The sequence below is a fragment of the Apaloderma vittatum genome, unplaced genomic scaffold, assembly GCF_000703405.1.
Source record: "Apaloderma vittatum isolate BGI_N311 unplaced genomic scaffold, ASM70340v1 scaffold8991, whole genome shotgun sequence".
NCBI classification, from domain to species: domain Eukaryota; kingdom Metazoa; phylum Chordata; class Aves; order Trogoniformes; family Trogonidae; genus Apaloderma; species Apaloderma vittatum.
Window position 1 is genome coordinate 45,331 of NW_009699591.1, and position 27,708 is coordinate 73,038.

At 46.2% G+C, this 27,708-nt stretch overlaps 1 protein-coding gene across 1 annotated transcript; it reads right to left on the reverse strand.

Moving 5' to 3' along the window:
- Positions 1-3,334: 3,334 nt before the first annotated feature.
- LOC104280705 (alpha-2-macroglobulin-like protein 1) lies at positions 3,335-27,607 on the reverse strand. The gene is made up of 32 exons (XM_009878442.1): positions 27,549-27,607; positions 26,809-26,992; positions 25,652-25,814; positions 25,246-25,298; positions 24,319-24,336; positions 23,651-23,810; positions 22,975-23,059; positions 22,085-22,199; positions 21,064-21,178; positions 20,555-20,664; positions 19,921-20,088; positions 19,370-19,600; positions 18,776-18,839; positions 17,865-18,010; positions 16,882-17,031; positions 16,361-16,477; positions 15,662-15,833; positions 15,156-15,249; positions 13,611-13,836; positions 13,363-13,489; positions 12,957-13,078; positions 12,418-12,472; positions 11,643-11,726; positions 11,098-11,278; positions 10,072-10,142; positions 5,956-6,173; positions 5,558-5,773; positions 4,923-5,047; positions 4,442-4,532; positions 3,798-3,866; positions 3,468-3,570; positions 3,335-3,375 (listed from the first exon to the last, which is right to left on the reverse strand). The coding sequence occupies exons 1-32, from the start codon at positions 27,605-27,607 to the stop codon at positions 3,335-3,337; spliced, it is 3,933 nt and encodes a 1,310-aa protein (XP_009876744.1).
- Positions 27,608-27,708: the final 101 nt, after the last annotated feature.

Here is a 27,708-nt window from a genome sequence, read left to right on the forward strand (position 1 = left end):
AAGCACCTCTTAGCAGGGCTCTGCAGCCACCAGAACTTGTGGCAGGGCACATGGCACCCGGCTGCTGTGCCTTCCTCAACCCACAGACCCGCCGGTCACTTGGCCCACAAGCAGTTGAGGCTGGATTTGTGTCCTCAGTTCTCAAGCAGGGAAGCTGATCAGAAGCTAGATGGAAGCACGTGCACCACCAAGGGTCCAGGCTGGATCACCACAACCCCTCAGTTTTATGAAGGATAAACAGATGAGTTTCATGTTTGAGACCTCCCACTCTAAGCAGAGCAGGGGAAGTTAAGCCATAGAGAAATCAATGCTTTTTGTACAGAAGTGTTTTTTTCCATCTTTACATTCTCCCTGAAGACAGACAGCTCTCTCCAAATGCTCTCTAGTAGCCAGACACGACAGGTACTACAGTTTAAGTCTGAAAAAGAACATTTTGAAGGACCCAGAAGAGATGTCAAGAAAGCAGGCATAGAAATTGCAATGGATGTTGAGTCAAAAAATGTCACTATGTGCGATTTTTACAAAGCGTGCATGTACACACATGTACACCATTAGGGTTTTTTGTGTTGAGAACTCCTCCTGCAATAGCCTCATGAATGAGCTACCCGCCTCCTGAGGTCAGTAAGGAGTAGATAGAATATGTGTGTGCATGACCACTACCGCAGTTGCTTTCCCAATAAATCTCTATTCCAGAGACTTTTATCAGACCTGTTGCCTGTGCTTTGCTAAGATCTCGTGGATTAACTGTTGCAAAACAGATGACAGGAAGATGGTGGCATTGGCAGTGATTAGTGGGATCTCTCCCTCTCTGCAAGAGTCCAAGCTCCAATCAACAGTGCTTTCTAGGTACCAACAGCAGTTGCAGGCCTGACTAGCTCCAGTTGTGCTTTTTGACACCAGCAAGGTAAGACATGCTAGAGATAAAGGCAAGGGGGAGAGGAGGCATTTGTACAGAAAGCAGCAGTATCTGCAAAGCTGTTTTATAAAAGTTTCAGAGACTAGTATTCTGGCAAAAATCCTGTTCTGCAGAGTTGGGCTCTGGGTTGCTCATGGTCTGCTGAGGAAATTGAACAAAGAGAAGGAAAAAGCACCTGTTTAAACAAAGGTGCTGAAGGAGGAAGAAAGTGATATGTGGAATTAGGCCAACCTCAGCACAGCCACTTCTGGCGCTGGTAACGCCCAACTGCTGTGCTGAGTTTCTGCATTCATTCCGGTTCTCTTAACCTGCACGTGAAGCACGGAGCAGGCTTTCAGCAGCCTGCTTTGCTGGCAGATCTTCTCAGTGCTTTATGGAGGGTGTTCGTTCTTAACAAAAAGAACTTGCAATGCTTGTGTCCTTGCCTCACAGAGAGGGCTTGCTGAGACTTCAGAGTTACTCTGGAACTTCAAAGTTGAAATTCAAACAGTCTTCCCAAATCCCTACCTTTAAACCACCACAAATCCCAGACTTGCTGCAGGGTCTGATCTGGAGAACTTTCAGGGCTGTAACTATATCCAGACCCTCAGCAGCCACCTTCAGACCTTCCACTCCTGTGCCTGACTTTGCACTTAGCCATCACACTCTCACAGCCAGCTCTAGCGAGGTTCTGTGGAGACCTGCCTGTCTATGCAGGGACATGGCACTGCCAAGCTTGAAGGTCCCAAGTTAAATATGAGGGTCAATTTTAAAAAGCAGCGATAGCTGTTGAATTTTCACATATGCTTTGGTGGTTGAATTGCCCTTTGCATCTCCTCATCACGTGACAAAGAGCTGTTTGCTCTCCAGTAGCTCATTGCGGGGGGAAGGTTCAAGCCTGGGGTACCATGCCTGTCTGATAACTCATGATGAAATTGTCCCCTGCAAGATCCAGCGTCACAGGAGGCGCAGAAACTAAAATTACTCCGCTCCCTTTTTCTGTGCTAGGAGGACAGAAGCGAATCTGTGAGATACACATCAGGGTAGATTGACTTTACATCCATGTAAAGCGTAGAATTAGCCAAGACCTTATTGCTCAGCTACATCTCTGTACAGCAGATGATGCTCAGTGGAATCAGTCTCCACACAGGGCTAGGAGTCCTCACCCCATACTGACGGCTGTCTGACACTGCTGGAGGGGAATCCAGCACTAAAAGAAATGAATGCCAGGTATGCAGTTCAGATACACTCTCTCGGCTCTTTCCTCCAAAGATAACAGTGTCCAATCACACACCACAGTACCCAGGTTTGTGATTCATATTTTATTTTCATTCTTTTTACAAGCAAGACAATTCCTGGATTAAAACTAATGAAGATTAATCAGAATTAATCAAACATCCCAAAGAATTCACCAGGATATGGCTGTCAGGATGAGTGGCATGGCTTGTGCTGAAGTTATTTCTGAAATTCAACTTGAGATGTGTCCAAGCACCAAAACCCCAAGTCTACTGAGATGCGACTTCCCAGGTGACGCATGTCCCATCATACCAGAAGCGATAATGCAGCAGCCCTGCAGTCCTAGTGCATCTCGCACAAGTGGAGTCCCTGTGGGCTGAAACAGTGGACAAGTAAAAGAGTAGACCAAGTCACAGAATCAGAGAATTGCCTGGACTGGAAAAGACCTTTAAGATCATCGAGTCCAATCATTAATCTAACACTGACAAGTCCCTGCAGAAATTCGAGCAGAAGAGGGAGTAACCCAGATTGCAAATAATATGACCCAAATTATTAATTCTGGGATGCTAACAGCATGGGAGACCAGGCTCTCACTAAAGACTCTGTTAAGAGGCATAAAATCATAGAAGTGTTTAGGATGGAAATCAAGTCCAACTGTTAACCTAGCAATGCCAGGCCCACCACTAAACCATGCCCCTAGGCACCACATCTACATGTCTTTTAAATACCTCTGAAGGAAAGTGTTCCTCTGGTTTGTTCTAGTGCCTTTGCTTCATCTCAGCCCCTCCCCAGAAAGAAGAACTCTTCGTACCCAGAGTAAGCTGAAACTAGTACCATGAATTCTGCTTCTGGAACAGTGCAAGGCATCAGTGAGCACTGTCACTCAAGCTGGCAGGCAGATCCATGCAGGGAGTCCCAGAAAATGCACAGGCCTAGGCCTTCCCAGCACGGACACAAGCTAATCACTTCATGTCCTGCCCACAGAGCAATCCAACAAAGACTACATTACAAAATCCAGAAAACAGAGGGCAGAGACTAAAGTCCCTGGAGGCCTAGGGAGTTTCAGGTAGAGCCCTAGATAAAGGGAACATGATGAGATACACCGGGCTTCTGTGGGACAGAAAGAGCTGGGTAGGTTACAGAGGAAACATCAGAGGGCTTCTAGGTCTGTACTGGGACTGAGGAAGGGGGCTTACACCTACCTCAGATGCAGAAGACATTATAATCAGCCATGGCCTGCTCCTCTGCAACAGGATAGGAGATAGCTAAGTTATTCTTGCACAGAGCCAAGTGCAAACACCCGGACAGCCCTAGAACCCCACACTTCCACACTAACCTGGATGGTAGTAGTCATAGACCCTGACATGGCCTGGCTTCAGGTTGGTCACCCCAATCTCGCGTTCCAGGTGCAGGACATATGTCTCAGGGTTATGGCTCAGCTGAGGAAGAAGAGCAAATGACAGTTCACTCATAAGGTGAGTGAAATTTCCTCACTGAAATTTGATCCTAGTGATAGCCAATAACAAACTCTGTGGAGTCAAAAGCAGGACTGCAAGATGCATCTTGAATATCTTGCTCTCTTGAATATCTAGCTCAGTCCTGGATTTTCCACACAACTCTGCCACTGCCCTTCACTCCTGCAGCTTCTCTAGTAGCACACGCCTACCTTGTCCAAATAGATGGCAACACCTCCTTGTGTTTTCTCAGTTCTTCTCACAGAATGCCAGTGCTGCAGCTAGAACAGCAGAGAAGAGGAAGCAATTTAGCTGGGTCTTCTGAAAAGCAAATGTGAGACATCCCAACAAGGTTTATCTAAGCTTGAGCGGGCAGGTTCTCATTCACTCACTTCCAAAGTTGTTTTGGGCTCCTACCCAAGCTCTAATCAACAGTGCTTTCTAGGTACCAACAGCAGTTGCAGGCCTGACTAGCTCCAGTTGTGCTTTTTGACACCAGCAAGGTAAGACATGCTAGAGATAAAGGCAAGGGGGAGAGGAGGCATTTGTAAAGAAAGCTGTGATATTTGGCTGATCTCCCTGCAGGGCCACTCAGCTCCTGCAAAACACAGGGACAGAAACCTAGGCAACTTAGCTGTCAAGGATATGTTGTGCGAATTGGGCCAGAAGGCTTACCATCTTCAAGGCATAAAGAGAGAGCCAACAGTATGTGTTCATGTTCATTGTTTGGCAGAGGGCAAGGGATGGTAAGACTGCCTAAGAGATTGGCAACACCTTCCTATGCAACCTCCCCCTCTCCTTGGACAAGGATGGTCTGACTGACACCACATCACCATCCTGATTGCAGGCTTCTTACAGACATCCCAGATTCTGGAGCCAGGATGAATCCAGACAGCAGGGACACCTCCACAATCACCATGTTGGAAACGGATCGCTCTCCAGTGTACCTGGGGGAAAAGATCATAAAGAGAGTCTCTTCCAGCTCCCTCTTCCCTCCCTCCACCACCATATCCTGTGTGCAGGACCCTGAGCTAGGCAGCCCAGCTAGGATCAGGGACAAGGCAGGCACTTCTCCCTCTCACAAGGGGCAGATGATGGCTGCACTGCTCTGAGCATCCCCAGCTTGAAGTTACTACATGCACTCCTCTCTCTAGCAAGAACCAAAGCCCTAAAAAATATTCCCTTGTCTCCAGAGACACTTGTATCTTTCCTTCTCCATCTTTCATCTGGACCTGCTGCTGAAAATGCCTGATGCCTCCATTGCAGCCAAGAAGCACCCCTCAGCTCTCCAGCCATGCCTGGCTTTCCTTCCTGAGTGGGGCAGTATCTTTAGTCACCTGACATTGACATAGACAGCAACAGAATGTGCATCATCCTTGGTACAATTGACTGGCTTAGTTTTCACTTGCAAGGCAAAGGATGTGGAGACCTGTGGGGAGGGTGTGTTGTACCTCAGCACCATCTGCACGGAGAGACAAAAGGAATAAGACATGGATAGTTAATTCAATGTCAGCTGTTATACCTTTTTCTCACTGACTACTCTAATCCTTAAGGTATGGACCTCAGATAGTGACTGGATAAACAATACGCAGTGAGCACACTCATCCCAGAATAAAGGTCATTCATCAAAATAAAGGTCACTCAGACTGGAAACCTTCTATAATCCTTTCAGCTGGGGCTCCTTCTCCTCACCATTCCCCTTGAGACTGTGGAAGTCAGGCATACAGCAGTGGGACAAGTACACAACATTTCTGTCCTCCAATACTCTGAGAGCCATGGAAGCATCATTGTCCTCACATTTGGATGTGTTCTGTCTCTGATTTTCCCTAGCACACTGGTTTATTGCACTGGCAACAGGCGGGATTAAAGCACAGTTAATGCACATTTCCTTGCACGGAGCTGCAATGAAGAATTTTGGATTTGACAAGATGACGAGCAGAGAGTTGTCACAGCATGGCTGGTGGAAACCTACCCGGGTAAAGACACAACAGCTGCCATTGGCATGCACCAGGAACTTGCCCGGGACTTCTGTCAGCGTTGTCTCCTGCACCAGCAGTCGGTTCCGGTAGGATACTTGGAAATTCCACCAGAAGCCTCTCTGGGAGCTCACCCTTACTTCTGCAACTCCTTCTGTGCTGTATGTCAGTGCTGCATACTTAGCCAAGGCCTGCAAGGCGACTACTGTGTCCTGAAAAGGAAGAAACAATTACATTTGCAGCTCAGAGACCCAAAGACACCTGAATCCACAGTCCTGAGGGACTCCGTATACAAGGGCTCCTCTCCTCAAAGCATTCGTACTTGTGTACAGTTTGCATACATTGTGCAGAGGTTCTTTCTCAAGCAACATCCCCATCTCCAGCCATGAGTTACCTGTGTTGAGGCAAACCCTCCATAGGCATTCTGCTGCCTGGTGAGCCAGGCCACAATGCCAGAGGCTGTGGTAAGATCAGACCCTGTGATATTTGGCTTGCAGAGCAGGGCCAGGAGGACATAGGCTGTCAACTCCACATCCAAAGACTGTGGCTGTGACCAGGAGCTGGTGCTGGGGCTGGGCTTGGATGAGGTCTGGCTCCAGTGGATCTGCCCACCTGGGAAAGGAAAGAAGTAGATGACACTGAGGGATGTCAGGAAAGAAGCTGCTCAGCTCCTTGGCTGGTTTGCTAGTCGGAGTATTGCTACACAAAAACCTGCCTCTATAGTGGTAAGATGGTTTTGTAAGCGATGATCTGCCATAAGAGCTAGGGCATGGTTAGAGGTGAGGAATGCCTAATGCTTAGAGTACTTGAGAGATCCCAGAGCTAGTAGCAAGGTTAGAGACTTTGGACTAGCTTAGCATATAGACATCTTTTTTTTCATATTGTGGCCCATAAAGACTTGCTGTTGTAGAAAGCAAGAAACCTAGGAGGCACAGTGGCTTGTACCTGCACAGACCTCTTGGCTGGGTTACCATGTCACTGAGTGAACTGCAATTTCATGTATTTCGCAATACCAAACACTCCTTATTACGCATCAAGGTGATCTACAAAAACTAATATGCCAGTAATCTGCATACACATTACCTCTCAGACATCCAACTTCTGCATTCTGCTGTTTGTCAGGTCCACTAAATACCCAAAGTCAGCTAGCTACTCACTAGCCATTCTTGGGGGTCAGGGACTACTAAGGAGTGGGGCAGCTTGCCTGCTTCCTTCCCCCACTGGCACCTTGCAGTCCTGTATAACAAAGCTGCTTCTCTCAGAGTTCACCCTCCACTTCAGGGACCAGAAAAGGGGGAGAGATTTGAAGGAAATCAGGAAGACTGCCCATCCAAAAACTCTCTTTGGTGAAGGACCTAGAGAGTAAGGCTACGGTCCTTGCAGGTTGCATGTAACCAAGGGCTCAGAAAAGCCACTCACCCCTTCTCTGATGTTCACCTGGCACTGAGGTTCCCATACCTGCTCTGATTGCCTTTTGATCAAGCATATCAAGTAGCTCTTGTGTGCGTCGATAGTCCTTAGCCAGGGCGAAGGTGTAGGCCAGGAGGGCCTGGGTGTAAGTGCTGGCAGCTTTGGGAAGGGAAGGAGCGATGCAGCCCAGAGCCTTGTGCACCACTGTACTCTACAGAGAAGATTTACACAGATGTTGGTCACAAACACACACAAGGCAGGCAAACCCTGAGACACAAGCAGAAGGATGCATTAGCACATGCTGGCACAGAAGGCACCCCATACATTCACCCAGGTGTCTCTGCTTGAGCCCACGCTCCTTGTATCAGCGCAACACCAGTAAGCAGTGTCTCCAGCCCTCAGTGCAAGGTGCTCGACAGACCCCTCCTGAGCTGGTCATAGGTTTCAGCAGTGCTCTCTCAATGAAATGAACACCTTTCCTGCTGGAATAACACCGCCACAACTTACTTTCCAGCCCTAATACAACAGGAGCAAAACCACACAACTGCAAATGCTTACATACAGGTTGCTACAGAAGATTATTGTGTTCAAGTCACCCCTATGGGGCTTTGTAAGGTCATGGGGATTTCCAGCTTCCCCTGGAACATCAGTGCTGCTGTTGGCAGGAGGCAGCAAACCCGCCGTCTCAGCAACATGGTATCCCAGCATTCAGTTATGCTATTCCAAACATGAGCCAAAGGCTCGCAATGGTTGTCAGTCCCATGTGTGTGCATCTACAGCACTTTGTGTTTTCCCCTCTTCCAGTAGCCTCTTGGTTAAGTACACTGAGGATCACACGAGGGCTGCATTTAAGATTTATTCCGACATGTGCCATGCTCCTCATCTCTTTCAAGGAAAGAGAAAAGGTAATGCCTGTGTCATCTTTGTGTTCTCTAGACAGAGGAGTAATATTGCTGGATGCAGCCACCAATTCTCAGAAATGCTTATAGGACCTACTCATAGAGTACCAAAAGGTCCCAGGATTCAACTGCTGCTTTTTGGTTGCTGTCTCTTGCCAAAGCCCAGCCAGCAGAAGCACTAAGCCAAGCTTCCATCATTTCAGTAAATCCTACTTTTCTGTTTGCTGCTCTTAAATGTAGTAACTGCAAGAACCATAGTAACCTTTCCATTCTGTAACTGAACAGAGCTAGTAGGGATTACAGTAAGTTCGTGAAATTGTTCAGAGGCTCCTTTATTATTATTTTTTCCTTCTTAAATCTCTCAACCTCACTGACAGTTAAAATGGAGGTAACAGCACTAGTGTTTGTACAACTACCAAACTGCAAGTGAAGACACTGTGAAGTGCTAGCTGTTGTCATACATCTTTAATACCTTGTCTAGGAACAGCCTGACAAGTATTATAGCCCATCTGGCTCTGGTGTCTTCTGGTGAAACTGAGGGTGCTACTCCACTGGAAGTGTTTTCACACTGACTGTGCTCTTCCTAGTGTTGACAATAGCTGTCCTAAGTGCACACTGCACAGAAGCATTCGCCCTCTGTGGGAGCAGTCATGTGCCACCAAGGAAACTCTACAGCACGCCAATTTTTTTCTCCAGTCACCATAAAACAATCCGGTTTGTTCCAAGACATTCATTTCCAACACAGGGTGGGGGTAGAGGGCTGTTTGTCTCTGCCTAGATTTCTTTGTCATGCAAACAATGGTTTAATATGAGTTAGTTCAGGAGGGTGTAAAATATCGCCAAACTTTTCCCTGCATTTTAACCCCTAATGACTTTCATGAGCCTTTTAGGTATGCTTGTAGGGGAAAGCAGGATCTGTTTTGAACATCTGGAGTGCATTAGCCCTTGCAGGACATCCGTGAACTCTTTCTCAGAATTTTGGCCTCCACTGAGTGCATATTCTTTGTAAAAGCATTTATAACCCACTCAAGGACATTCTTTTACTAGGTGCCATGGCAAGCTTCGTGTTTCCCATGTCATCTACCTACAGACCTACCCAAATTCCTTCAATGGGGCTAGAACAAATCCTTGAGACTTATACTTTTACCTATTCATTGTTACTTTTGAGCATCTTTCACCATCATGACCATTTTATTTAAAAACAATGGGTTATACATGTATGTCCAGTTGAATAACTGTCTGGTTACTTTCACATCAACAAATCTGCTGCTGCAACAAGGCATTCCTTACTCCATGGAGAATCTTCTGAGCTAACAATACTGTCTCTAACTTCTTCTTGTTCGAAGCAGGGCTAGCTATGAGATCAGACCAGGGTTTCATCCACTCACGTCTTGAAAACCTCCAATGATGGAGTTAACTAAACCTCTCTAGGCAACCTGTTCCAATGCTTAATTGTCCTTATCATGAAAAAGGTGACCTGAAGGACATCTGTTGCCAGAAAGAAGGTTAATTTCCATCTGTCTCACTTTTTTTATCTAAGCCCATTGCTTTCAGTTGCAATGGAAAGCACTGGTTTTTCATTTACTTTTCTTATTACCAGAGAACTTTGCTTCTCCACATCTATAGCAATTGCATTTCTCCATCAAGCTGATCAGATTTTTTTACTTGCCCATACCACTCAGTCTAGCAATCAGTTATGATCCTTAACTTCTAAGAATGCCCTCTTTTTATTACTTAGGTGTGCAATTCCAACTGTCCTAGAGCACTCCTTTCCCAGGCTTGCACTATTTTTAAAGCTAAAACATATTAAAAATGTCACTATGTCTATTTACTTGACTGTAGGAGGAACTACACCCACGTCTCCTCCCTAACAACTATTAGCTTTTGGCTGTGTAAGGGTAGGAAAGGCATGGGGGCATGAGGCAGGAATGAGCAGCCAAAGCCTGGTAACTGGATGTAGTAGCTAGTCATGAACTCCAGTGGCTCCCAGTAGCCTAAGCTCACCTTCACCCGTGCTGCGATGTCCTCCTCAAGGGATAGGTGAGGCTTTTTCCTGAGAAGTGATAAGTTCTCCTTCCCTTACCCTATTGCTTTGTCCACATCCTCTCCAAGATGCTCTGTTGTCTGCCTTAGTTACACCACTAAGCTCTTCAGGATTCAGATCATAAGGCAAGGGCATGGCAAAGAATTCCAGTATTTACCTCTGGTGTCTCTCCTGCCTCCAAATATGCAGCAGTGATGTAGGCAGCCAAGGGGACTTCCCCATCCACACCTCCCTACAAATAGCATGAACATCCAAGAAGCTGAGAGTTAATACACAAAGACTTGAAGCTTTCCAGCAAAGGTCCCACCTATCTCTGGCTTGCTCACATAAGACAGCAGAACAACACAGGAAAGTGAACTAAACAATTACCAGTTCACTTGGCAAGAACTGCTTTGAGTTGTCCTTCAATGTGCTCTGGCTCCTACCTTCATAGCTGTGTGGAAAAGTTGTCCCACATTTCTGAAGCAACCATTGGGAAGCTGGTGGAACTCCAGCCAGGTGAGAGCAGCTTGGATGGTTCTGTTGTCCAGAAAAATATATGGCTTGGCTTGGACAAAGCATTTAACCACAAATGCAGTCAGCCTGGTTGGGGAGAAAACAGAAGAAAAAGGCATGAGAGAGGGAAGAGAGAAGCAAAAAGAGATGGAATGAATGAGAGAGAGAGAAGAAAAAGTGGAAAGAAAGAATCTAAGGAGAAGTTGAGGAAAAAGGAAAAAAGTAAAAATTTGAAACTGGTGCTATTCCTAATTTGCTGGTCCAAGGATAGTTCATCCCAAGCACAGTTGCATACCCCTGGGTTGCCCTAGCCCATAAAACATCTGGAATACTTTGGGTCCAATAGGACAGAAAGGATTCAATGCTGGAAGCAGAAAGTTGCCCACCTCCAGGCTGTCAGACAGCAGGTAAACAGCAAGGAAAGAGCCCAAAGGGCTTACCAAGTGTTACCATACTCATCCTTGGTACCGAATTCACTGTAGGAACCATCAGGGTGCTGATACTGCAGCTGTATCTGGTACCCTGAGAAGCAGGAGAGAACATTAGTGCTCAGAATGGTATTTACGGTGAAATCACTGTGAAGAGAATGGGGTGGTTGAGTGCTCTGGGTGGAAGGGGAGTAGGCACTTGGAACTATTGGTAGGTCGGACACAGAGGAAGGCAGAGGAGCAAGGTGGGTCTGTTGCACTTGCCTTTGCGCAGGAATCCTGTTGCCTTCTCCCTGATCTCAGGAGTCAGCTGCCTTGTCTCCTCCAGGTATTGCAGCACATAGACAATGGGGGAAAACAGTACCATGTTCTGCTCCCCACAGCCATGGGGCATCTGCACCAGATGGTCCAGGTTCTGCAGTACCATCCCCATGAGGTCACCTGGAACACAGCATAAGCACCCTGATCGCCTCTGGGGCAAGAGGCTTGGGGTTTCACCTCCTCCCACCTGTCTCCTGTTCCCAGCAGTGCACCAGGTGGGTGCACCTCTGTCTAGCTTGCTTATCAGTTCCACTGTGCCCTCCCATCCTGGCAGGGGAAGCCCGTAAACAGAATATTCTCTCCCTTGCCAAGTGTTTTGGGTTATTGGAAATCAGGAAATGCAGCCACGTGCATGGGAAGAACAAGGCAGTGGAGCCTTGGAAACCTCAGAGGGGGTGGGTGAGGATTCTGATTCTGGGCTTTCCTAGGGCTAAACTCAGAGATACAGCACTTGAAAAGGTACCACCATGGCTGAATTTCTTACCAGTGACTGAGACAGTAGCTCTGACTGAACCCTCAACCACGTTTACAGGCAACATCAGGGACACAGACTCCTCAGCTGGATTCCCTGACACCAGTGGGGTAAGGCGTGTGTGGAGGACAAAAAGGAAGATATTCAGATTAAAACAGCCTTCAAAATCCCCAGAAACTGTTCAAGACTCTTCTGTGCTAAGATCCCATTTTCATGTCACAGAGTTTGAAGATAACCTCAGAAACCCTGTCCCATTCCACCCTCAATTTCCTCCATCCACCTCATGGTGACTGCACTATCCTAGCAAGCTTCCTTCTAAAGAGGTTAAGAGGATTTTCTCCTGTAAACTCTCTGTGGTCAAAGCCACCTGCTTTTCTCTACAGAAGTTACTCCATCTCATTTCAGATTTCAGTTACAGGCATGTCTTCTCAATGCGCTTCATGCTCTCAAAATCTGTTAACGGTCCTGTCATACACCATAAAATTCAAGATAGGAATAGCAATCCTGAGTCATGTCCTCCAGCCTCACCATGTTCAGCAGTCTGGTTTTATTACCACAGTGGAAAAAGACCTCAAGCTGTCACATTAGTGTCAGGGATGTTGATGCTGAAAGATTGGACCTCCTGACATCCTTAGCCAGGGGAAGCACTAGCTGGCACCACAATTAGAGTACGCTTCTGTAGCTTGGTCGTGTTGACAGAGAGAATATTTCAACAAGTGGAAAGACCCAGGAGGTGGTTAGGCAGGAAGAGGGGGAAGAGCAGGGTGAAAGAAAACAATGTCTCTACCTTCTTCAGGACACAGGATGGAGCTGTGAGCCTTTTCTACTAACACTCCCTCTGGCTGTTGGAGCACATAAATGTAGCATTATAATGAACACATGAGAGAAACAGGATTACAGGTTGATTAGAAATAATATGGACAAAATCCTGGTTCAGACTGAAAAGTCAGCTGCAGTAATATCATTATCACATAAAAAATGTATATTATTGTAAATAACTTTTGTTTCTCATATGAAAACAGCACACTTTTCAGAATGTCATAACTTCTGAATGTCTGTGAAACTGATGCTGTAAAATTCAGCAGAGAGCTTAAGAGCAAGGACATGAAAGAGTATATATATTTAAAGTTTTCCATGATACCAAGTGGATGATACCCCTCTAACTCCCACATCCATCAGCCGTCATGGTTTGGCCCAGCTCAGCTCCTGAGATTCTAATTACACACCTTGAATAGCAAGGGGTAACTCCCAAAATTAACCCCCACAAAATCTTGGAATTGCACAAAGTCCACTTTTAGGTCTATATAACAGAACAGCTTGTCTGACCCGGACTAGAAGGGGTTTGATGATTATGTCTTTCTGTCCTTGGTTTGGGACAAACGGTATCTCGTCACCACAGAGCTCTTCAGTGGCCACAGCCTCTGTGCTGAGGGTGATGTTCTTGAGCCCTGAAAATAACATATTTAGGTGCATAAAACATCTTCTGAGAGAGTACTTTGCACTAATACAACAGAAGTCACCTACTGACGATAAAAAATTGGATCAGAGCCCAGTATGTTTCTGTACACCCTAGCACAGACTTGTTAGTAATCATGACCTTAGGATAAATGCAAGCGAGTACTCTCTGGTTAAAAGGGCAAGCATCTCCTCACTCCATGTCAGCTCTTACAAAACAGCCCCACCTTTGTCCTATCCCTTCCCATTTCCACCGCTCCACCTCCCTGTTTCTCACCCAGTTGCTCAGCTGTGACACTCCACTGAAAGGTCTTAGCTTCACCAGCACATAAGCAGCTGCTGTAGACACAGCCTTTGCATGGCTTCAGCTGGAAGTGTGCTAACTCCTCCAGGGTCATTTGGATCTGAAAGGGGCAGCACGGATGGCAGATGGCAACAAGATAAACATCATAGGCCATAGAGTTCAGTCATCTCCTTCCCACTGACACCATGCTTTTCCTGCAAAGCCTATCAGGGCTCACTTACCTTCATGCATCGCTGAAGGTAGTTGAAGACTGTGGCCTTCAAGATGAAGGTCTCACCCTGGATCACAGAAGATGGCAGCACGAGCTCCACAAAAAAGGGCTTGAAAACAAGCAGACTGGAGGTTGGCGCAAGTCCAAAGCCATTACGTCCTGTGCAGAACATCCCCGCTTTCCATTCTGTGATCGTGTCAGGCACAGTGATAGTGACATTCTTGTTCCCACTGGCACTGAGGAGAAGCAGACAGCAACAGAAGCATGTAACAGAATCTTGATGTACGCAGCACCAGGTGACCCAGTCCGTGCCCTTCTCTCCAGTGCACCCCATGCCTAACCTCAGCCTAATCCCTAACTTCTTCTGAACTTGTAACCCTTGTAGGGTTAAAAGTAGGTCCTTGCAGAAGTAGTGAGCCCTGCCTCAGATGCTTACATCAACAAAACATTTCTGACACACATTACATGGCTGCAAGATGCCATCAGTGATGTTCACAGACAGCGCTTGCCCTTTCCACATCTAAAAATGGCTTACAGGTGTCAGCAGTTTTGTTCTTCTTGGCCTACGAATGGAGAACCAGACACCAGAAGAGCAATAGCACTCATTCAGCCTCAGAACTTAGCAGAAGAGACAGATCCTGCCATTCACCTTTCTGTGAGACACTGACAGCTTAAACTCCAACATGCAGACAGGGCAGAGACCTGCCTTGTGCCCACATCATAACCGTGCCCGCGTCATAACCGTGCCCACGTCATAACTTCTGAGCAGCAGACTGTTTTGTGGCTGCTACCACAGCAGACGTAAAAACTGCCCTAGCTAAAGCTAATGGTATTTGACTCCAGTAACTGGAGACCTTCATTTTTGCCAAACACATACAGGAAGACAACACAGAAGACAGCATAGAGATATTTGGTTGCTCCAATCAGGCTCGTGGACAAATCATATAGGAGATATCTGCTGCTGGGGGTGAAGAGATGGATGTAGCTGGAAGGACAGCAGAGGTGAGAGAAGGCAGATGTGGGGGCATCTGGCCAGAGCAGACTCCACTCCCCAGAAACCAGACAATAAATTCTTGAAATCAGAGGTGAAAAATCTCCAAAAGCTCCCTCACCAGCCCTTTATGTACTCACTAAACCTTTCTCACAAGACACAACTCCCAGTCTTGTGAAGGACTTCTGTGGAGATCAGCTTTCCCTGCATCCCAGGATGCATCCTCTGAGTGCAGTTTGGGACATGTCAGCCCACAGCACTACCACAAGCAGACCATAGGCAGTAGACCAAGCTGTTCTGCTGTGCTGCACTCACTTTCCTATCTTACCATGCCAGGCACCTCCCACGGATGGACAATGCTTCTCTATGATCATTTAATGGAGGAAAGTGCATTTGATGCAAATATCAGCTCAAATGAGAAATAACCAGACAGGTATGAGTCCCATGACATATACCCTTAGGCATCTTCCTCAGCAGCTTATGGTCTAAATTCGGTGGTATCTGCTGCCATTCCCAGTCACACTAAGCCACCCAGACTAGACCTCCACTGTTTAGTTTACTCACCCCACAGAATACAAATCCCATAACCAGGCCTCAGGAAAATGCTTGTGTACTTTCTCATCAACTGAAGAAACAGTTGAACGTATACTTGTCAGATGCTCTCCTGCAAATAACAAAGACCCAGTCACCACAGGGTCCTCAGGCCCTGGTTTAGAGCAGACGAGCTCCAGCCCAGCTCAGGCTGCAGGTCATCCAGTCATCTCTTTGGAAACACAGCACTGGAACAGAAGGAGTTATCCCAATCTTCAAAATATCTTGCTTCATTTCAAGCAATAGAGGTGCTTTGGGCCTTACTTGCATTTGTAGGCATCATGGGAAGGGCAACCATTCCTTCACCTCAGAGATAAGACCTGGGATCCAGACAGCTCACTAATCTTTCAGAGCCAGAAGCTGTGAGCCCCAGGCAGCCTCACACTAGCACAGTAGGTTTAGGGCAATTATGGAAAGTACGGCCTCTTAGCTCAAACCCAGGACTGTTTTCACCTGAAAGACTAAGCATCTCATTTAAGAAGAAATAGTTGGTAAGTACTTACTGTTATATGTTTTATGGGGCTGGGCAAACATTAACATGGACCTCAAAGTAAATATTCTTCTTTCCTGCAGCACAGTTGTCGATGGAGTGGTTGGACACACTCTGGGTTTCCTGATATTGGTGTTGGACATAATTTTCAACCCCATTTCCTGTAGGAAAAAGAAAGAACTGATGCACCAGAAGCTTGTCCTCTCCTCTCTGCCCTCTACCTTGTGCCTTCTTGTCCTCTCATGCAGTGAGGACTTGGCTGTCCTCTGGCTTGGCAAAGTATTCTCTTGCTTTATTTTAAGAGGGAATTATTCAGATTCTCAGCAATGGGCAAACAAGTCCAGAGTAAGCCAAATTTATTCTTCTTCAAGCACATGACCATTTAGGTATTATGCCTTCTCAGCCTGCAGTGTGCAATTGCTCATGCTATGAAGATTAAACAAACTATGTGAAATCCAATTAAAGTAACTGATAATCCTTGGCATCCTGAATCACACAACCAAACTGCAGTAACCACACAACAGTTTCTTCTCAGTCAACATTTTAAGTCACTTATTCAAATAATGTGTGAGTTACAAGGGTCTAAACTGGACCTATTCCCTCTACTGTCTGTAACAGCACCCCTAGGATATGGGTAAAGTCAGGGGGCCACACTTCCCTTGGTTCCCACCAAATCAACCATTTTTACCCTGAATGCCGTAAATACATCAGTCTCATCAGGATTTGGAAACCCACAAGAATGATTATCTTCAGACACTTGTCGAGGATACCCAGATCTATAAACAGATGGGAACAGCCCATAGATCTGAGAAAGCAAGCAGAAAAAGAAAATCACCACAAATAAAACCTCGCATTCCTTTCCTGTCATACATCCATTCGAATTGCTCCTGGCTACCATGCAAGACTGCATGCCAGAAAGCTCAGGCTCACTCTCACTTTTCCCTGGCTCTCCTCTAATACAGCCCTCACAACCAAATATGAGACAGAAAAACAGAAGTCGATTTACCACTAGTGCACGGAGTGATGTTCAACATTTCTTAATAATGCATGACCCCTAATCCTCAGTGGTGTAACACTGAGAGCGTTGTCAATCCCTCTGGGCAGTGCTTTGAGTTCTTTGGGAGGTAGTCTGCACAGATGCAACAGTCTGTCTCTCTCTCTCCTTTCTTCATGTCAGTACAAGGAAGAAGTTGGAGCAGACTCACTTACCAAGGAGCTGCTGAGGTCTTTTCTTGGCTTCAGCGAGAGGACACTCCGATCCACAGCCCAGACAGCACACGTGGATCCAGGAGCTGCCATGAGGTGAAGACCAACCTCTGAATGAGGAAGAGTCTCTGACGTTGAGAAGTTCAGCTCCACCTGGATGAGAAGAACGCAGGCAATACTCGAGTGACTTTTGTGCTGCTGGCCACCCTAACCACTTCCTAAGCAGGGAAAAGACCTACATGAAGAGAGTTTCCAAGGATCTCAGAAGGCATTAAAAAAAAAAAAAAAATCAGGTTGAGGTTCTAACACGAAAGATGGCAGAGGGGGAACCTTCAGTGTGTGCAGTACAGGAGACATTCCTGTGTCAAAACATCCAGCACGATCACACACCTCATATAGCTGTCTTTCTGCTCTTTTTGGAGCCCCAGATCAAAATTAAGCTTAGTCCTTATCTCCAAGCTCTTTCTGGGGTTGGTGTCAGTTTCCTGAAGCACTTCTTGTTCTTGCTTGAATGTGACTGCCCATGGCAGGGCTACAACGCCAGTCCTCAGAAGTTCAATCTTTGGAGTGCAAGACACAGCCAAGAAAGTAGATTCTCATGGATTTCACAATGGCCATGAGTGCTCAGCCCTTTCTGGATGGTCAGTAAAATCCACTGCTTCCATCAGCCACTTTCAGCTGTCTTCCCAACATCACACTAACAAGTCCAAGTGTCTGCTGTAGCAGCAGAACAGCCCTGAGCTCTCCTGGGAACCACACTAATAACCCATGCTGGCCTGTGATCCTACTGGGTTGCAGTTGCTGTACAAGCCTATGGAGAGATGCAGTAATTCTCTGCCTTTCTCAAACAACGCAGCAGCTCCCACAATGTTCAGCAGTACTTTCTCCATATACCACAGCACACTTCATTTCTCAGTCTCTTCTTTTATTGCAGCAAACACAAACACTCTCACACATTTAATCATGGCCTCAGACACAAACCCCACCTTGTTTCTGAAACACGTGGAGACACTGAAGACAGTAGAATCAGCGATGATTTTTCCATTAGGGAAGATAACATAAACAACAAGTCTTGGAGCTGGGGCATAGATCAAGCTGAAGGTAAGAGGGATGGTGAAGAAGCCTTTCAGCACTAGATGGAGGAGACAGGGAAGAAGAGAAAGGAGATTTGATAGTGAAAATAGACTCCGGTCAGCTTTCACCATTCTGTACGTGCCTGTTTACTGACTTTTCTCATCTTTCAGGACCAAAGAGATTTCTGGAGACCACTGAAACAATCAGTACATCTCTGGATCTGGCATTCAAGACCAGAAAAATACTTTTCCTGGTTCTGTTCATCGACGCAAGGCAATGAAACTGCTCTTTGGAGTTTAGCTCCACAAAGAGTGAGAGTCTCAGCTATCTTTCAAAACCTCCCATCGCCGCACATCTCTCATCACATCACCAACAAAGAGGCGACCTTTATCCCAAAGCACCTATAATTTAGTTGTGTTTTTTTAAAGAGCTGGAGGAATCAACACTCACCAAAATGATAGGCTGTGGCATCCTAACTACTCAGATTATTTGTGGAGGCAATTGCAAATTAAAACAGGAGAGTTTTGACAGAGGGTAAAGCTACAGTTTCATGCCAGTTGCAGGGTCAGCAAAAGGAGATTTCAAAAATGAAGACGATGGTGGATGAGCCTACAGACTAGACAATGCTGAGTATTGTTCTCTTGGTACCGAGCAGAAGGGTAAAGGAAACACGGAAGGTGGAAAGGCACGCATCTCTGATGCAACAGAAATGTTTTGAGCCAGATCTAAACTGCAAAAAAGGCTTATGGCAGATATCCAGATAAGATGGGATGCCACAGCTCACTGAGTGCTTGCTAGACATGGGACAGAGCAGTGCACTTACTTCTCGGTGGCCCAACCCAAATAGTCTTCTGACCTGCATTGACTATCCCTCTTTTTCCTGTGACCTAGGGAAGAATACAGAAAGGGAAGGGAATGCCAGTCACATAGTATTTGAGATCACTATGCAGATCAACATAACCCTGAAACTGGAGATTAAATAATCATAGAATCACAGAATCACAGAATGGCCTAGGCTGGAAGGGACCTTAGAGATCATCTAGTCCAACCTCCCCGTCATGGCTAGACCAGGCAACACATGGGGACCGAGCAGGAATAATGGAGGGGGAAGCGATATGAGCTTTACTTGCTTTCAGGTAGCAAGGAAAGCCCAGTAGTTCAAGAGACTTGAGGGAGGACAGGTAAGGCCAATACCTGCCCTGCACTTGTGCAGTGCCCAAAAGAAAGGTGCTGCCTGTTTTGCTGTTACTGCAGCCCCGGGATCAAAACTAGGATCTAGCCCATATGATGGCTGTATGAGCTACCTCATCCTGGGCTGTGCCAAATCTACCAAATATCAGGCTTAAACCTGTAGAAGATGCTAATCTTGTGCCTTGAGTCATCACCCACTAGAGTCATCACTTCCCTAGAAACTCACAAAGTAGGAGAAAATGACACGCTTGGGCCCATGTTCCAGGTCTTCCTGGTATATTCTGAAGTCCACCTCAATGGCCTGCTTTTTACCACAGGGTATTGTTTCTGGCACACGGACAATAGAAAGAAAACTCCTGCTGGTGCTGTAGAATGGCTGTATGAAATGAGAGGCCGGCTGGTAACTTAAATCAACTGTCCCAGGCTCTCTATCCAAATCTTGATGCAGGACACTGGCCTGGTGAGAAAACAAAACCAAAACCCACCAGTTAATTTCTCTAGTTAAGCAGGTCAGCTCCAAATCACCCTAGTGGTGCCTTGATAAGAAACCCAGATCAGGTCTGAACAACATCATAGCAGAGGTCTCTGTGTGGAGTTCATGAGGAAAGGAACTGGGATTCAGAGAATAAGCTGTCAGAGAGAGCCAAGACCCAGAACATGCTGAGATGTTTCATGCTTGAATTACTGTCCTTCAAGAAGGAATGAGGGAACGTCTATGGTGCAGTAAATAGCTCCATGCATGCATATCCCTGACAAGAAGGACCCATCCTCACTTACCTCCAGGGTGGTCAAAGTGCTGTTCCAAGCAGTCGTGTTCAGGCTAAATAAAGCTGTACCAGAGTCCCCAGTGACGAACTTCTGCTTAAATTGCTGCTCACTGCAGCTTACTGTGAGGAGAACTTTTTTGTTCTTCAATGCTTTGCCTCGGTAGTCGATGACTTTAATCTGAGAACATCATGGTAAGCAAGAGACGTGCAGAAGAGTCTAATCAGTGGACAGAATCTCCTGCTTCTCCAAGACAGAAGCAGCAAGGTCACCCTTTTGGTCACTAACAACATTACCAATACTGCTACTGGTCACCTCCTATTATCACTTGCACTACCATATTCATTCATCCCCATGATCTCTGCCCCTTCCCAGCAGAATTCCTACCAGCTGCTGAAATTACAAATGTTTGGGTTTGCACCCCACATATGGATCCCCATAGCTGCTGCTACTCAAACCTCGTTTGGCAAATGGCAGTCTTGAATGTTGTTCTCACTTTTGACAGTTCAAGAGTTTTTCTCTCAAGAGACATTCAAACCCTCCCAAGCCCCTGGCTGGAGGTAAGGTCAGAAAAGATGCTGGGTAATAGTCACTGTGAAGGTATTGCTCATGCTCCCCCCTCCAAAGAACCGTAACTGGGAATTACCTTCCCCTTGTACATCTCTCCAGTGTGATAGTAAGATTTCACACCATCAAACAAGGCCAGCCCACCAATCTTGGAGATGAGTAATTTATGGGAAGTATTGATATGTATCCCTGAATGATAGGAATGAGACAGTAACATGAGGAAGGGAACAACAAAGCCAAGCGCCCCTCAAGAATTTCCCTGCAGTGACACACTGGTTCAGCCGCACACATACTTCATATTGGGCAGATGATCTTGCCCAAGATTCTCCCTCTGTCTTGCTCCTACTCACTTCTAGCCCTTAGAGAGGTCCCTAAGCTTCACCACCTGAGACCACAGGCACTCAGAGTGAGTGTGTCATATTGTCAGGAACTGGTGGCACTGTCTGTATCTGTGCCCTTAGATGGCAGGACCTGACAGGCTCAGAAAGCTCAGAGTCCTTACTAACCAAGACCACTGGAGTCTTTCAGGCAAGATTAGTGCATCTCCACATGCCTCTTCCCAGCCACCAAAGACATTTCCAGAGTTACCTGTGCTATCCTCCACCAGCAAGGCCTCTGCAACTATGTTGTCCTGATAGTATCGCAAGTCTCGACTGAAGGAGGACAGGCTCACATTCGTGAAGAAGCAGCCTGCCTCATCTGTCTGAAAATACAGAGAGAGGAAACAAGGTCCAGGTATGGGACTTACCTTAGAAATTACCCAAATGGAATAGAACCAGCAGCACATAACCTCTGTTCTCAGGAACCTTGTCTATTGATATAGGCATTCCAGGATGTGGAGCAGGTGTCCCTTTCTCCAGGCTGAACAATCCCCATTCCCTCAGCTGCTCTTCCTAAGGCTTGTTCTGCAGACCCCTCACCAGCTTCGTTGCCCTTCTCTGGACATGGCCCAGCACCTCAGCGTCTTTCTTGTGATGAGCCCAAAACTGAACAGAGAATTCAAGGTACGACCTCACCAGTGCTGAGTACAGGGGGACAATCATTTCCCTGGTCCTGCTGGCCACACCGTTCCTGATACAGGCCAGGATGCTGTTGGCCTTCTTGGCCACGTGGGCACACTGCTGGCTCATGTTCAGCCGGCTGTCCATCAGCACTCCCAGGTCTTTTTCCAACAAAAAGCTTTCCAGCCACTCTTCCCCAAGCCCGTAACATTGTCTGGGGTTGTTGTGGCCCAAGTGCAGGAGCTGCCACTTGGCCTTGTTGAACTTTGTAGAGTTGTCCTCGGCACATCGAACCAGCCTGTTCAGATTCCTCTGTAGAGTCTCCCTACCCTCAAGTAGATCAACAATCCCACCCAGCTTTGTGTCATCTGCAAACTTACTGAGGGTGCACTCCATCCTCTTGTGCAGATCATTGATAAAGATATTAAAGAGAATTTATCAACAGGCACCGTTGCTAAAAGGCAGCACCAGCAGACCACTGGCCAAGCAGTCAAAACCACAGGGTAACATCACTATTGTTTCAGCTAAAGCCTCCAGCAGCCTTGCCTTACCCTAGGGCTGAGCAGAGATGTCTCTGAATACAGCTCAGCTCCTGCTAAGCATCTCACCTGGTTGGTGAATTTCTGGCAGAGATCAGGTTTTGAAGCACTGGGCAAGAATGGAGCTATCTTCTGACAAAGGCTCACCTGAATCGTTCCCTGGACGCCTTTGCCATAACTATATCTGTTTAGGGGAGCAGGGAAAAGAAGAGATAAGTCACACATAGTGAGATAACACAAGGCTTGCTTTGCATCACCCCAGGGACCATCTACTTTTGGATATTCACAGTATAGCACAAGAGTGGCAGCCACACAGCAGGCCCAGGAGTCCTGACCCAGTAAGCAGGGTCAAGCTAGGGCACTGCAGTGATCGGAGATCAAGAGCTCTGTGATATAATTAGTGCCAAACTAATCTATTTTGGGAAACCAGAGTTTTATAGGTGCTGACTCAGCACAGAGCCCTGCACTTTGCGTCAGCATCACCTGCAATAAGGCCAGGATTTGCTGAAGATAAGCATGATGCAGAAGCAAAAGCACTGGTGATTAAGAAAGTGCCTTTCATTAAGAAAGCACCTTTATATGAGGCTGTTAATCCTACTGTGGTCCTGGGGCAATTCCTTTTTGCCTTTCTCTAGTTTCCCCTAGAGCATAACCAGCAAAAGTTTCCCTTTGTTTCCCATGAGTTCTGCAGGGAGATGAACACCAAACAAATGGCTGCTTGCCAAAGGGTAAGTTTTTACCCCAGGTTTTGGTGGAGTGTTTTTAGAAAAGGGGCATTAGAATACCAGAAGGATAGTTACAGGAAGTGTTTGTGTTTCATCAGGGTGTACGCAACTGCCTTGGAAGATCATGGCCTTCTGTACCTGAATTTCCCCTGAGATCCTCATGGTCACCTAGCCATTTTGTGCTCATCAGGCCAGAAATTGATACAGGGCCATTCTTCCAAGCAGAATCCTCACCTGCCACATACCTGGAGCGGGAAGGTTTTATCTAGTGCATAAACCTGATTTGGTTTCTCAAAGATCACTTCAAATTTTGGCAGCACTGCAATGAAAAAACAGAGAACTGTAGGAAACACTGGCCAGCGATAATCTTTCCAGAGAATCAACATTAAGATAGACTATGGGGGAATAAGAGCCAGGAAATAGAGAAAGAAAGTGGTGAGAAGGGGAAATGGAAGATTTCCATTGTTTCTTTAACAAATTTGAGTGTAATCCCTAGCTGATGACTCTTTCAACCCTAACATGTCCTTATCCCTGCACTTCTGATAGCTATGTGCACTGCAAGACGACAAGTCTCTCAACACACTTCATTAGGGGATGAAAGAGAAGTGGGACAGCACTGGACTTCACAGTCTCTGGAAATGCCCATCCTAAAAGAAGTTGTTTTGTCTGATATAGAGATTTACAGGAGTCAGTGGTGTCAAAGCTCTGGGGCCATGCACAACATTCCTCTCACACACTGACTCAAGGTCCCAAAGTGCTCTCTCTCCTGAACCTCAGCTTCTATGATAGATGCTATTACTTTCCCCATTTGCTCCCAGGATGGTTATCATAGAATAAACACACATCTTCCTGGATATCAAGAGTGCAAAGTCCTCTCTGCAGCTCAGACATACCCCCCACATGCTCATACCATGCTCCTCAACGGAGAAGGTGCCATACGCTTTTGCACTGGTTACATTGATGACGTATGTCCCCAGCAGAGGCTCATCACTTAGCTGGAAAGATAGATCTGCAATGCCGTCTTGAGGGACCACATTTGGCCACTGCTCTATCCGGTTGTTCTTAGGATCCTATACCCACAAGAGAAGAAGAAAACGTTGTTCCAGCATCTCACTGATCAACACCCCACAGAAACTGAGCTTTGGGTTTTCAGTACTGCAGACTACCAGGTTCTATAGCTATGGGATGAGGTTTGGTATAAGGTAGTTAAGAAATTTTGAAGACAATATAATGCTCAGATTCTACTCCCAACATCTAAGTCTCCTTCTACACTTCTCTAGATTCTGATATGAAGGAAAGATCTTTCACAGATCTAATCTTTTTCATAAAGGTCTAAGCTGATCTGTCTATGCTCTTGAAAGTCTAGAACTCAGATTTCCACTAAAGTAACTAGGAGCATAACCTCATGTGCATATAACAGAAGCTGCAGGGAATATTCAAGAGATACAAGAAATACTGAAGTTCTACCATCCCACTTTAAGGTCCGTAAATTCTATCACACGACATGAACAGAAATATGAACATAGTGAAATGGCTGCCATCAACATTGCTGTAACAATTAATGTCAGCATCACTCACCTGAAGAAACAGGGAAATCTAGGGGGGAAAAAAGCAAAAACATTAGAAGACAGAAACACATGACAGCAAGACACACAAAGTGCTTCAGATGCAAAGCCTTCTCTGAAGGATGTGCAACTAGTGACTTAGAAATTTAGAGCATTGACAACAATATAAAGTAAAACAAATGTCACCAAAAAGGTGAAATACCAAGTGGGTCCATTACAGTAAGGTCTGGAGAAACGGAAAGGAAAAGCCAATCTGGAGGTCAACCAACATTTGCTAATGACTTCCTGGCAGAGCCCTCCATCAGGAAAACTCACTATCCAAACACAGCTAGCTCTGTCTCAGTTGCAGTCTTAAGGGGGTTAGAGAGGTACAGGATTCCATAGTTTGGAAGGAGCCTCTGGAGGTCATCTACTCCAAGAACCTGCTGAAGCATGTCTTCTTAGAGCAGATTGCTCATAGCCTTCTTCAGCTAAATTTTGAACATCTCCAAGGACGAAAATGACTTCTCTGTCCACCTGTTTCAATATCTGATCATTGTCACAGTGAAAAATTTTTTTCCTAATGTCTAATCAGAATTTCCCATGTTCCAACCTGTAGGAGCCAGATTAAGAGCATCCCTTCTCACCACACCCCTAGGAAAACCTGATTTGCAAACTATTCACTCCACACCTGACACCATCACATTAGGAATCAGTATGTCCCATATTCATCTTTGCATAATCATTTTACCAAGATGAGCCAGAGGTATGAAACTCTCTGCCATCTTCCCAAGTTACCAGTTTTACCTGAATTATTATTCTCCTCTGGACACTCATCAAGCCTGGTCCAGGGACGAATGTGAAAAACTCAGAGCTTTTGCAGATGAGCAGGGTAGAAAGCAAGTAGGATCCACACAAGGAACAAGGCAGTCTTTTCCACAGACCCCCAGGGATGGCTTACCGAATCATTGAGTGCAATGAACTCCTCATCCAGAGTCACAATGCGAAATTTCACTGAAGGCAACAAAATCAGGGAATATATTTATCAGATCTCAGCCCTTTTCTACAGATCCCTGCTCTATCTATCTCTCCAGCTCCTATCAGCATTCTATAGCCATTTGTGATAACATCTAAAACAGACATTCCCACTGGTAAAATACCATGGACAATGACCTACTGCCTCCTGTAACTTCACAGTCACCACAAGCTGGACATTACAGCCACTGAAAGCATCACGTCAACAAGGGACATTTTCTCAAAGCCTTCTGCTAGGGCTATCCACGAATTTCAGGCAATCACAGGCTTTCCATACGGTGTTACCAGCAGAAAACCTAGGGCCCACAGTTGCTCCCATTTGTAGCTCTCACCTCTCTGCCGTGGTTGATAGATGGGCTTGTCTGTTTGGATGAAGGTGCCACTGCTGGCCTTGCGGACCAGGACTTTTTTCTTCTCCTCAATACTGACCCCTTCACCTGTGATGATCAGTTTTACAGTGGCAATCTCTTCTGTGCCTTCAGCTGGAGGTGCAACCTATACAGACAGAGAGAGGAGAGCATGCAGGCCCTCAGTAATCTCCTGGGGGCTCTGGGCAGGAATTGAGAGTAAAGTGGAAGAACTAATCAGTTTCATTCCACCTGTCCCAGAACATCCACTCCACTATCCAGAGACAGATCTCACTCAAAAAAGGCCCTGCATGACATGGAATCTCTCCTTTTTCCCATTGGTTAAGGAATTTTGTCTCTGGTGACAAGCAGGTGCCTGACCCATCTGAGTCTTCAGGCTTGGTCAGGAAGATAGGCAGGTGCTAGAAAGGTGGATATGGTAGCAGAGAATCAAAGGAGAGAGATCAAGCTGTAGCACAGCCCGAAATGCTAGGCCCTCAAAACTATCCAAGTACAAGTAAGAAAGTCAGATTAGAAAAGACAACCAGTGGGTCTTCTTGACTCCAGCAGCCAAAGACCCCACCAGGCTCAGCACAGAATATACTGTATATTAGAAGGAATACTGTTTAGGCATGTCTGCCTTATCTTAGATATTTGCTAAGTCCTCACCAACACTGAATCAACTCTAAGATGTTTTTTAAAAATAGCAAACAAATCCATTTCCATCCAACCACTCTTCAATAGTTCCTAAGAGCTGAGTTGCTGCCTGACTTCAGGTCCTACAAAATGACACGTAAACCACCATTTCTCCAGGGTTTAGCTGTTGGAGCTGCACAGGTCCTTCAGAGAAGAACTAAAGTTGCTTCATCTGGTCTGAGACAGAAGAGAAGTATCCAGAAATATGGTAGACTTTAACAAACGCAAATTCAATTTAAAAACAAGATTTGAAGGGGAATTCAGCGCTGACTAACAGATACTGTGCTGGGCTACACATCCCTAGGCACCTCCCATTCCACTTCCTAGCAGGCTCATTTCAAGGAGAAGTAGACCCTGTCAATGTCATCCCTTGTTAGGGAGTAACACAAGGGATTCACAGTTCCTGCGTGGACAACTAACGATGGCATTTGCCTAGAGTGGCTTACCCAGAACTTAGTGCACATGAAAGTCTTCTCCTTCTGGATGGTTTCTTGCACTAGGACCTCATGTCCTGCAGAGCGCTCCAGGATCAGTTTCAGTTGAACCTTTGCTTCATAACAGGTGATATGGAGGCAGGCAACTTCAGTGGATGGGCAGCGCATATCTGCAGGGATCACCACCATGTAATGTCTGGGGCAGGGGAAAGAAGACATCAGAAGTGGCATCAGACTGAAGGCTCTACAGTGGCCCACTATTGCAGAATTCCTCAGCAATGTGTCATAGCTGCAGTCAATATTCAAAAGCAACAGTAAACCCATCAAAGTGATTGCTTCACTGATAACGAGAAATAGTTTGTGCTTGATTAGCTTAAGTACAGCGCTACAATCTTTTTCAAACCCTTTACTCCAGTCATGTCCTGAACTCCACAAAACCATCCCTTGCAGTCTTGAGAAGTGGCCTCATAATCTTGCAGTCTAGACACCAGTGAATTGATCTGGCATGGCAACTGGAGAAGAAAACATCCCTGGGCCTAAGGCCTGAGTTAGAAGTGCTCCAGAAAAGTGGCTTGTATTTTACCTCACAAGAGTTGACCTAATGCATGGGAGGCAAGGTAAACAACTCAGCTACGCTTTGGGGTGATCTGATAGAGCAGGAGGCAGGAAAGCGGATGGCTTGGAACGTGGTCCATCTACCTAGACTGCTGCGTTCATGAAAAAGACTACAACAGAAATTTATCATCACTCACAGTTGGTGAAAAGCAGCTGCAGTGTGGAACAGAAGGTTCAGGAGGATGGCTATCCTCATCTTGGTGGTTCTTGCCATCCAGTCTCCAGTGGTCTTCTTCCTCTGAAATCACTGAAGCTCTTTTTAGGGGGGTAACTTCTTTCTAGCACTGCCTAAATGAA

Bases quoted from the DNA above. Each gene is read 5' to 3' on its own strand.
- LOC104280705 (XM_009878442.1), bottom strand. From the start codon at position 27,607: ATGAGGATAGCCATCCTCCTGAACCTTCTGTTCCACACTGCAGCTGCT. The intron at 25,815-26,808 runs GTAAGCCACTCT...CTGTCTGTATAG, and splicing joins TCATGTGCACTAAGTTCTGG to GTTGCACCTCCAGCTGAAGG. The intron at 25,299-25,651 runs GTGAGAGCTACA...TGTTGCCTTCAG, and splicing joins CTATCAACCACGGCAGAGAG to TGAAATTTCGCATTGTGACT.